At 38.2% G+C, this 12,352-nt stretch overlaps 2 protein-coding genes across 2 annotated transcripts; one reads left to right on the forward strand and one right to left on the reverse strand.

Moving 5' to 3' along the window:
- Positions 1 to 236: 236 nt before the first annotated feature.
- On the reverse strand, positions 237 to 2,986 carry LOC117993999 (uncharacterized). The gene is made up of 4 exons (XM_069507271.1): positions 2,761 to 2,986; positions 2,290 to 2,404; positions 2,100 to 2,218; positions 237 to 273 (listed from the first exon to the last, which is right to left on the reverse strand). Exons 1-4 carry the CDS (start codon positions 2,851 to 2,853, stop codon positions 244 to 246), a joined length of 357 nt encoding a protein of 118 aa, XP_069363372.1. The 5' UTR covers positions 2,854 to 2,986; the 3' UTR covers positions 237 to 243.
- Positions 2,987 to 3,538: 552 nt separating this feature from the next.
- Positions 3,539 to 11,728, forward strand: LOC117993908 (methylosome subunit pICln-like). Its single transcript, XM_034981787.2, has 6 exons — positions 3,539 to 3,825; positions 4,908 to 5,048; positions 5,622 to 5,726; positions 6,181 to 6,311; positions 6,655 to 6,762; positions 7,408 to 11,728. Exons 1-6 carry the CDS (start codon positions 3,704 to 3,706, stop codon positions 7,437 to 7,439), a joined length of 639 nt encoding a protein of 212 aa, XP_034837678.1. The 5' UTR covers positions 3,539 to 3,703; the 3' UTR covers positions 7,440 to 11,728.
- The last annotated feature ends 624 nt before the right edge of the window (positions 11,729 to 12,352 follow it).

Genomic DNA, 12,352 nt, shown 5'->3' on the forward strand with positions numbered 1-12,352 from the left:
CTAACCACTGAAGCTGTGATTGTAAGATATAGTGGTGATAATTATTACGAAAACTTATAACTAAAGCTACGAGGGTTCCAAACGCGCCCTTAATTACACTAGTTAACGATTCAAAAGCACTTGTACAAGTTTACTTGAATAAAAATATATTCTATTCTATTCTATCAGCTAGTTAGATAAAATAAATATATATACTGTATTTATTACCTTTGATCACACTTGTCACATTTCAACTCCCCCTGTCTATGCACGAATCGCATATGCACCGACAGACTGTGGACAATATCAATCTTCAAATTATATATATATATATATATATATATATATATATATATATAAGGAAAAGGTGCGGACTGACTGACTGACTGATCTATCAACGCACAGCTCGAACTACTGAACGGATCGCGCTGAAATTCGGCATGCAGATAGCTATTATGATGTAGGCATCCGCTAAGAAAGGATTTTTCTGGTTTGAAGTTTGTATGAAACTCTGTCAGTTTTGAAGTTAGAATTGCGAAATTTTGCAATTTACACTAATCTATATATATATATAAAGGAAAAGGTGACTGACTGACTAATCTATCAACGCACGGCTCAAACTACTGGACTGGTGGTGGGTAACCCTAATGGTGTTAAATAGGGCTTTAAAATTTGTGTTGTCCACGCGGACGAAGTCGCGGGCATAAGCTAGTTCATCTATAAATATATAAAAGGAAAAGGTGACTGACATTCCCAAGGTCCCATTGGCACCCTTCGTGTACAGAATCCTAAAAATATAAATATAGAGCGTAACCAGAACGCTAGCAAAAACTTAGCGTTATTGTTATACTACCTAGACACAATCCAATACCAATAACCATTTGCCTCGTTTTGTAGTTTTAGTGATTTAATATTTTTCAAACCTACAATGTATAGCATGCAAAACTCGGGTCAATGCCCCGCCTACGACGCGGCATTGACTCTGAGTGGGCTACATACGGAACGTTCGTTGACCTCTAGTCTCAGTCAGATCTTTTATTTGCAAATCGTATAATTTTACAAAATATAGGAAATTTTTTTTCGCGCTTTTTTTGTGGTATCATATCACTGATCATCAGTACTATCACCTGTTTTCGTTTTTGCCAGCGTTCTGGGTACACCCTGTATGTATAATAACTCACTTGGTCCTCTTGCTCAGCATTTTTTTACATACAAGGCACTGCACTTGACTCCTCTCGTGCACGGCCGTGTGACGTTTCAGCAAGTAGTTGGCCGTGAAGCTTAGACCACAAAACTCACAGGTAAACCTTTGTACACTGCAATGTACCTTACGTATGTGAGCTTTTAACAGGGTCATAGAGGAAAATTTCTTCTTGCAGCTTTTCTGAAAGGTACTAAGGTGGTTAACCTTTATGAATATGAGCCTTTAAAGATTGTTAACCTTTGTGAATATCAGCCTTTAACAAGGAGTTTGTCTACTTAAACTAAACTAGTCGGGCTAACGTCGACGAAATACGTGAGTAAAGCCGTTTTGTCATACATGTATAATGGAAATCACTCACGATAGTCTAAATGATAAAATATTAGTTTAATTTTAATTTAATTTGTACCAAAAACATTTACAATAAAGAGAAAAAGAGAGTAAAAGTGGACAGGGAAGCATTTATCTCTATGAGAGATCTCTACCAGTGACCCTTGGCATTGCGAGAGTTTGTAGAGGCAGTACAATAGGTACAAAAAGAAGAGAGAAAGTTTTTTCAAATAGAGATAGCGAGCAAACGAGCAGGCGAGTCACCTGATGTTAAGTGATTACCGCCGCCCACGAACATTTGCAGCACCAGAGGAACCGCCGATGCGTTGCCGACCTTTTAGGAGTTCGTTGGTCCGCCCCTTGAATAACCCCATGTTGTAATCTAGTGGGAACACCGCCGATAGGAGTTATTCATTAGTGCAGATTGAAGGGGTACATGTACTACAAAACTAACTGCCGTACTCAGAGTCGCTTAATCGTTACTTAAATTTAGTTAAAACGAGACAGAGCTATATCTCTCACATAAATCTGTTTTGTTTTAACTCAATCTGAAGATTACGTTACTTGAGTAACGTAATCATAAACTTACTTCTGGACACACTGGATTAGAAACATCTTCTAATTCAATGTGATATTTATTCCTTTTGCCAACCCTCTTTTCTACTGTTACTTTATCAAGGGATGTGAATTTGTGATCTGTGTTATCATCTGAAAATAAACTTGCTAAACTGTGATCTGTCTCCTATAATATTGTGATTTTTATATTATCAAATTCTTACCATTATCTTTGTTCAAGTCATTGTGTATATAATTTATAGGTTCTGCGAAGACAACTTGGTCTAATTTTTTTAATTTTTCTTCATTGCATACTGTTACACCCAAACCCTGTAGTGGCTGCCAAATTAATCAATAGTTATTTTTCATAGAGAAAATAGCAAAAAACAATAAAGGTTGGGTTATTTTTGTACTGATTACAGTACAAAAATGGAAGAATGGTCATTAATTTAAATTATGAACATTAAAATTTAAATCAAATTCGGTCGAACATGTTACTTACATGACATTAACGTATGTATAATAATTAGGTATTAGAACTAGAAGAAGGATAGAAAGGACGAAATGTTTTGTCTAAATTGGAATTACATATTAAAAACTTGATAGTTCTGAAAGAAAACTACTGATTTAAGGTATGAAATTGATAAACAACTTCAAATACTATCTATTTAATAGAAAGAAGGTGAAAATCTTACATCTTGGTCGATATCTCCAGAGTCTTTTACGTCTTTTAGTACAAAGTTTTCGTTTGTAATAAATTCACAAGCGATGTTTATGATTGGATTCATCTTTACCACTTTTTCACTTTAAGGTTTGTACTGATCAAAAATAATTATAACACGCAAAGATACGCTAAAATAGATATTAATTTACTTAAAAATATTAAAAGGAAAAACTATTGCTGCTCCAAAACATTGAAAACATGTTGAAAACATTCCAAAAATCATAGAGCACCGACCAGAAATAAAAGTCATAGAGTACAGACGAGAGTCAACACCGACCAGAAATATTAAATTCGACTCTTTACTCTAGTCTATGAGCAATGAGCGAGCACTGACAGATCTACATAAAAATCATTACTTTTAAAAACTTCGTGGCCTCAAGTTCTAATCTTTTGGATTACAAATTAAAACCACTCTACACTATCAAACTTGTGTGCTAAACGATAATTAAACGAAAACTTCTTGTTGCATTGAACTATAAATTTGACCAATTAAGTATATTATGGTGTTTGAATAATTATTGTCATTCGATATCATAGTATTCAAAAAAAGTTTGTAGTTAATTGGATTAGTTGTTACTTGTTACACTTTAAATATAAGTATTCGAAGTTCAGGCTCGTTTTGCACCAGCAGGTTTGGTAGTGTAAGGTGAGCTTAAATTTTCGGTACCATAAATTAGTAAAGAGATATTCATATTTTATCTGTAAAAGCTTGACTTTTATGAGTTTGACGCTGTCCAATTTTTGACATTTTTCTTTTCGCATTTTCCTCAAAACGTGTTTTGTGCGTGTTTTGCGAAAGCTATTTCATATTTTGTTTATAAAATTATAATAAAGCCAGCTTAATCACTGTAATAATTCGTGCAATTACCAAAGCCTATTTCATATCTTCGATTAATTAACGCTAAAGTTTAAAAATGGTTGTCCTATCTTCTTCGTTTGCAGCCCCGGCCGAGGGTGTGCTATATGAAGCTCTTTCGACAAAATTGATCGTTAATGACCAGGAATTGGGTACAGCCACTTTGTACATCACTGAAAAGTAAGTATTCAATTTCCTTGAAACAAAAAACATCACACGGTTCCGTAGAAATCGTAACTCGTTCGTGTCCCCATTTTTTTGTTTGAATAACAAAGATAATAATATAAGTTCCATTGTCTTAGTAAGTAATCGGCATTAAAAAATGCCATGAGTTTTCATGATTGTACAGTTGTAGACGGTAAATTTCAATTCTATAATAATATGAACAAGCTTTTTCTAAACAGCATGTTCAAAATAATAATAATAATAATTCTGTTTTTGATGAATTTATCTCTATACTGCTTTGACTAACAAGCAGCCAGTGGTTACTACACATTGTATTGCCAGTCAGTCAGATTATAGTAAAAAAAAACATCAAACTAACTTGATGGAGACATAGACCTTTCTATGGTTTTTTTTTCTGACTGTTGGTGCTGGCAAAGCTACCGACATCCCATCGCCGGCCCACTACTGAGCACAGATCTTCTCAGAATAAGAAGAGTTTAGACCATAGTCTGCCACACTGGTCAAGTGCAGTTTGGTAGACTTCACACACCTTTAAGAACTCTCAGCATGCAGGTTCCCTTACGATGTTTTCTTTCACTGTTAAAGCAAATTATATTTAATTGATACTCAAAAGGTACACCCGCCGCCCATGAACATTTGCAGCACCAGAGAAACCGCCGATGCGTTGCCGGCCTTTTAGGAATCTGTTGGTCCATCCCTTGAATAACCCCATGTTGTAATCTAGTGGGAACACCGCCGATATGTATTTAAAACTAGCTGATTCCCTTCGTCTGTGTGGAATTAGACTTTTTAAAAATCCTGTGGGAACTCTTTGATTTTCCGGGATAAAAAGTTGCCCATGTCACTCTCTAGATCTTTATCTATGCCTGTGCAAAAAATCACGTCAATCTGTTGCTCCGTTGTGACGTGATTGAAGGACAAACCAACAAACAGACACACTTTCGCATTTATAATAGGGGTACTGATTAATTAGAAATTTCCTTGAAGTGTAGGTAAAAGCACATTATGAGCACACATGCAAGCACATGTCATAAGAGAAAATTATGAATAGTACATGATGTTAATTTTGTTTCCAGCAATGTGGTGTGGGGGGGAGGAGTGGGTGCGTCGGGAGGCGCCTCCCCCACCATATCTCTGCTGTACCCCACCATATCTCTTCACGCCGTACAGAGGGAGCCTACCGCAGCTTTGTACATGGTGCTGAATTATGAACTTAGGTAATTACATACCTTACTCACAACCTTGAATAGGAAGCTGGAAGAAATCTCTGTTTAGAGATAAGTTATTTCCAATGTAACTTAATTTATGACTACTATGTAACTACAATTTCGGTACATGAAAATTTTTATTTTATTTTATTGATTACAAGTTGTCAAACAAACACTTTCGCATTTATAATATGGAGTGATATAATACAGCCGTGATAGCCTAGTGGTTAGGACGTCCGCCTTCTAATCGGAGGTTGGGGGTTCGATCCCGGGCACTCACCTCAAACTTTTTGGAGCTATGTGCGTTTTAAGTAATTAAATGTAACTTGCTTTAACGGTAAAGAAAAACATCGTGAGGAAACTTGCATGCCTAAGAGTTCTCCATAATGTTCTCAAAAGTGATCCGCACATGGGCAGCGTGGTAGACTATGGCCAAACCCTTCTCACTCTGATAGGAGACCCGTACTCTGTAGTGAGCCAGCGATGGGTTGATCATGATGGCGATGAATATGGGTAGTGATTTCCTTGAAGAGTAAGTAAAAAAACTATAAACATGGTTAATATGCTGTAAAATGGTTCCAGGTTGCCAGAATTACAGCAGCAAGGCGCTGGGGACGCACAGAACGAAGAGGATGACGATGATGATGATGAATTTGATGCAGACAACCATCCCATCACACAGCTGCGGTAAGCTCTGCTTTATTCACAAACTAGCAGATGGCCGTGAGAACTCTTTGATTTTCCGGGATAAAAAGTAGCCTATGTCACTCTCCAGGTCTTAAACAACAAATACATTACACATGCAAAAAATCACGTCAATCCGTTGCGACGTGATTGAAGGACAAACTAACACACTTTCGTATTTATAATATGGGATAAAAGAAAAAGGTGACTGATGGGCTGATTTATTAACGTTTAGCTCAACCTACTAGACAGATTGAGCTGAAATTTGGCATGCAGATAGCTATTATGACTTAGACATTGGCTAAGAAAGGATTTTGAAACTTCAATCCCTGAGGGCGTTTGTGCACTCGTCTGTGAAATCACGGATTCCGTAAAAATACCAATTTATGTAGTCCATGCAGATGAAGTCGCTGGCATAAGCTAGTTTTGTTTTGTATAAAATAATGGTTTTTTACAGATTCATTCCACAAAACGAGGGAGACCTGAGTTCGATGTACTCTGCAATGAGCCAGGGGCAAGCCTTACATCCTGACCCGGCTGATGAAGTTGATGATGAGGACTCCTACATGGACGGGGAGGATGATGACGGTAGGTCTTCATAGTGGTGCTTTATGCGCTACTTTGCAGCTGTATGCATAACTTTGCAGCATTGTGCATTGATTTGCAGCTTTGTGCATTACTTTGCAGCTTTGTGCATCACTTTGCAGTTTTATTCATTTCTTTGCATATTTCCGCATTTCTTTGCATTTTTGCGCATTACTTTGCCGCTTTATGCATTATTTGCAGCATTGTGCATTGATTTGCAGCTTTGCGCATTACTTTGCAGCATTGTGCATTGATTTGCTGGTTTGTGCATTACTCTGCCCTTTGTGCATTATCTTGTAGCTTCGTTGGCGATGGGTTGATGTTGATGATTAATTTGTTGTGACAGGTGACGAAGAATTTGAGGATGCAGAGGAAAGCAACGGCGCGCCCGATGAAGCCGCCGCGCGCCTCCGGCAACTCCGGCTCGAGAACGCCAACGGACCACATTATGAAGGTACATCTAAATATATAAAAGGAAAAGGTGGCTGACTGATCTATCAACGCACAGATCAAACTACTGGACTGATCAGGCTGAAATATATAAAGTAGGCATTCGCAACAGGGGTTTGGAATTTGTGTAGTTCACGCTAACAAAGTCGCGAGCACAAGCTAGTTTTATACAGAACAGATTAAAAGATTGCAACTGGTAACAGTGTGACACGTCATCATCATCATAATCAACCCATCGCCGGCTCACTACAGAGCATGAGTCTCCTCTCACAGTGAGAAGGGTTTGGCCATAGTCTACCACGCTGACCATGTGCGGATTGGTAGACTTCGCACTCCTTTGAGAACATTATGGAGAACTCTCAGACATGCAGGTTTCCTCACGATGTTTTTCCTTCACCGTTAAAGCAAGTGATATTTAATTAATTAAAACGCACATAACTCCGATAAGTTAGAAGTGCGTGCCCGGGATCGGACTCCCGACCTCCGATTAGAAGGCGGACGTCCTAACCACTAGGTTAAGGTGTGACACAATGGGAAAAAATTCGATGAATTCCTATCGAGTCACGCTGACACAATTGAGTGTGACTTGTTGACTTGTGACCCTAAAGATGTTTTCACTTCAATAATATATTTTTTATCTATTTTTCAGATTGCGAAGACGCGGAGGCAGGGCAGGAATGATTTGTCATATTATTGATAAGTTTTTGGTATTTAACTTATTCGCCAGAGCAAGTTTTTCAACTTCCCTGATTGGGAATTCCGTTTTATTTGTAATTTTTATGATAGTGTTCTTACGTACACTCAAAGGAAATTTCTAAATAATTTTTAATTACATATCAAAAAATTCGGTCAAGTGCGAGTCGGACTCGCACACGAAGGGTTCCGTACCATCGTTTAATTAAGAAATAACTTTGTTTTATTCACGGTTGCCATTTTGAAATTTAAAATAAAATAATAATAATTTATTGAACTTTAAATACAAGAACGAGTTTCCTACCCTCTGCACTAGGAAATACCTGTATTGCAGAAGGTTGTTCCTCAGGGATACAAAAGTTTTCTTAATTTAGGCACCAAAATCCAATAATATTTGATCTAAATTCAAATCTAGGTTATATGTACAATTTTAAATTTACTAAATTCAGATTTCATCATCAACCAAAAGACGTCCACTGCTGGACATAGGTCTCTTGTAGGGACTTCTACACGCCACGGTCTTACGCCGCCTGGATCCAGCGGCTCCCTGCGACTCGTCTGATGTCGTCCGTCCACCTAGTGGGGGGTCTTCCAACGCTGCGTCTTCCGGTGCAAGGTCGCCATTCCAGCACCTTGGGACCCCAACGTCTATCGGTTGTACGAACTATGTGCCCTGCCCATTGCCACTTCAGCTTCGCAACCCGCTATGTCGGTTACTCTAGTTCTCCTACGGATCTCCTCATTCCTCATTTGATCACGTAGAGAAACTCCAAGCATAGCTCAATTCAGATTTAAATAACTTAATTATAGCATCAATAGAAATACGCATTCTGTGAACATTGCTACTTTCTACCTATTTTTTTTTTTTTTTTTTTTTATTTAAAATCATCGGAAATCCTCCGATTTGTGTCAGAGTTCTTTTCTACCTATTGCGGTTCACTGTGCGGTATACAGCCCGCTGACAGACAGACGGACGGACAGCGGAGGGCCTCCGCCGTCCTGTCCGCCGGAGGCTTAGTAATAGGGTCCCGTTGGCACCTTTCCGGAACCCTAACTATTGTGGAACCGGCAGGATTCGAACCTGCGTCTCCCTGGGCATCTCGCCCAAAGCGCCTTATCCACGGTGCACTCACTGCCAAGTGCCTAAAGAGATTTTCATTCATTTATATGTATTTAAAAAATATTTAGAAATTTCCATTTTCTTGTGTTACATTTAACTCTGTACTGAATTTAAAGTAGGCATAGGTTATAATTTAATTTAAGGTTGATTTAGTTCTAAGGCCCTGACACTGTATTACCTTTTATTATGAATGCGAAACTTTGTTTGTTTGTTGGTTTGTCCTTCAATCACTTTGCAATGGATTGATGTGATTTTTGTACATTTTTCAAAACTTTGTCATGTTTCGTGCATTTTAAAAACCTAAAGTTTTGAAAAATGTACCCACCCAAAAAGTGCAAAAATCTAGGGGGTATGAATTTCATGAAATAAAATATGTCCTTGATGCATTTACATTACAACATAAATTATATATTTTGATTTAATTATCAAAACCGTTTATTTAAATATTATTATTTAGCTACTTTGTCTGGGCTTTTATAAGAAGTATGAATGTGAATGATTTTTTTTTGGTATCATCTCAAATTGCATAATAAATGATTTTGTATAAAATTTGCTAATAAATGTGTATGTAATATAATTATTAATAACTAGCTTATGCTCGCGACTTCGTCCGCGTGGACTACTCAAATTTCAAATCCCTATTTCACCCCCTTAGGGGTAGAATTTTCAAAAATCCTTCTTTAGCGGATGCCTACGTCATAATAGCTATCTGCATGCCAAATTTCAGCCCGATCCGTCCAGTAGTTTGAGCTGTGCGTTGATAGATCAGTCAGTCAGTCACCTTTTCCTTTTATATATTTAGATGGCTGGTTCACATTCAAGTAGCGTTCAAGTCCAGCATGATTGCTCGACACCAGCGCGCGCCCGCACCGGGCGGGGTGATAACGTAAAACGTTGCAGTAGCGACAGCAACGCGACAGCAGTAGCAATGCGACAGTTCTCTGCTGTCTCTCTTTATTTTGCTTTGTGGCTATTGCTGTCTCTCTCTAGCCGGACGTTTGACAGCAATGATCGCGAGATTTACGCCTCTCGCGAGATACGTAAACACCCTGCAGGTTAGCGCGGTGGGTGTGCGGGTGTGCGGGGCGTTCCCTCCCCGATTGCCATCTCGATCTGTCGCGTACTATGCCTACCTTTAATAACGTTTTGATATGATAATATACAAATTACAATATTGATGTAACTAAAACTAGTAACAACGCGCTAAAAGTTTTTATGAATCTCCATTTTGTAGTAACGTACTTTTTTATTACATTATTACAGTACGCGGCGGAAAAAATGAACATCGCCCTTTAGAAAGAGGTAGCGGTTTTGTCACAGGGTTTTGTAGAGCATCGTCTCTGTCGTAGAGACAGACAAAACTTTTTGAAAGAGATAGGTATGAGTGACGGAGACAACGCTCTACAAAGCCGAAACGTCATTCTTAAGATTTTTCTCAACGATAGAGACAATGTGCTACAAATCCGCTATCTCCTTCTAAAGGTCGATGTTCATTTTTTCTGCCGCGTACTGTACTAATGTAATAAAAAAGTACGTTACATACGTATCTAAAGACTTAAAACTACAAAACTTTGATCACATTTGTAGAGCGCTATCTCTTGTACTCTCGTGAGTTTTGTATCTTCTGTCTCACTCATCACCGAGCACGATATTTATAAGCCATGTAAAATGAACGTAACTTGTCTATGGTACGTCATTGGATAGAATGTAATACATAATAACAATATTTTTGGTAAACAAATATTGGGGCAGATTCTCTTGTACACAATCTCTAAACTAAACTAAATTAACAGGTCTAAATCTAGTGCTATCCTTTTCCGCAAGCAACATTTTGAAAGGGATAGCAATAGATTTAGACGTGCCATTTTAGTTTAGTATAGAGATTGTGTACAACGGAATTAGCCACAACGTAGATTTAATATTTTATATTATTGTACTCTATCCACGGAGAGAAGTTAGTATATGGCACTCTCTGTTATGACAAGGACAAATAGTCAGGAACGTTAACCATTTTGAGTGACCGACCAATCACAAACGAACCTATGTTTTTCGTATATTTTTGATAACATAGGTTCTCTAGAGTAGTACGGAAAACATGTTTGTGATTGGTCGGTCTCTCAACATGGTTAACGCCCACAGACTTTTATGTCCAAATGTCAAAAAAAGTCAAATGGTTTATTTAGAATCTCTACATAGTATAAAATAAAGTCGCTTCCCGCTGTCTGTATGTATGTATGTATGAACGGGGAGATCTTTTAAACTATGCAACGGATGTTAATGCGGTTTTCACCAATACATAGAGTGATTCAAGAGGAAGGTTTATAGGTATAGTTTAATTCTCAAAAATTAGAGATCCCTAGGGAATTTGAAATAATGTGAATTAGGTCGGAAAAAATCCTCTCGTTTGAGAGTTTCTGAGGCGTGCGCTGCCTAAAGGCACGGCATTGCATTTCATAAATACATTGCACCCATGCAAAGCCGGGGCGGGTTGCTAGTAGATAATAAATTACACTTTTTGATGGTCGGTTGTTGCATTTGTAAGATGATGATATAGTGGTGATAATTTTTATGCGAAACTAAAACTAAAGCTATGAGGGTTCCCAACGCGCCCAGATCTGAGAAGAGCCCACAACAAACTCAATCCTTCAACAAAGTCCTTGTCATTTGTATGGGATTACGTAACAGAGACCGCCATATTAACTTCTCTCCGTGGATAGAGTATAGTTAATGTAGTATAAAAACACGCTTTAATTGTAATTAGTTTTTGGTTTTCTCTATCGATTTAAAGTCTAAGGTTGCCTGTCTACCAAAGACGTGCGAGGGATGTATATCTATGTGCGGGATAGTGCAGGTGTGCGGTGCGTCCCCCCGCCTCATACCCCGATTGCCATCTCGACCTGTCGCGTACTATAGGAATAGAATCGCTTCATTTTCATAGTTTAGCTCAGGTGGAAAAATTATAGTGCGCGCCAAATATTTTATATATAAGTTGTCAAAATTTTTTTGGGTTTTGAGATACACGAGCTAAGCTATGAAATTAGGCTGAGTGGACAGGCAGCCTAATAGTCCGACAGCTCAAATTGTATTAAATAAAGTCAATGTTTGACTTTCGATATCATTTGGATATTAAAAACAATAAATTACATACCAATACAAACATTGTTTATCTTTCTTTCCTTCAACATTTTTACAGTACGCGGCCGAACGTGATGAACATCGGCCTTTAGAACATTTCAGGTTTGTAGAAGGCTCAAAAGGGCTAGAACCCAGAGCTATAAAACCAGTTTTTTTTAAAAAAGTTTGTAGTGTTGTCTCTGTCACTCATACCCCCATGACGTTTTGTCGCTCTCAACGACCAAGACAGTGCTCTACAAAATATATGCTATCTGCTTCTAAAGATTGATGTTCATCACTTTTGGCCGCGTACTGTACATAGGCCTTTAGAATGACATTTCGGCTTTGTAGAGCGTTCTCTGTCACTCATACCTATATGACGTTTTGTCGGTCTCAATGACAGGGACAATGCTCTAAAAATCTGGTATCTCCTTCTAAATGTCGATGTACATTACTTTCGGCCGCGTACTGTAGCAACTGTAGAATTCATCACCACTTACTACCGCCGCGCCGGCACTATTGATCACGATCTCCTTTCAGAATGAGAAGGCTTTAGGACACAGTCCATCACGCTGTTCAAGAATGTGTAACTGTTCCATACGTTTAAATCAATGACGTAATGCAAAAACCGGGTCAGCGCCGGGAGTCCCCACCCCCATTGCCATCT

Source organism: Maniola hyperantus, chromosome 25 (genome assembly GCF_902806685.2).
Source record: "Maniola hyperantus chromosome 25, iAphHyp1.2, whole genome shotgun sequence".
In the NCBI taxonomy this organism is placed as follows: Eukaryota; Metazoa; Arthropoda; class Insecta; order Lepidoptera; family Nymphalidae; genus Maniola; species Maniola hyperantus.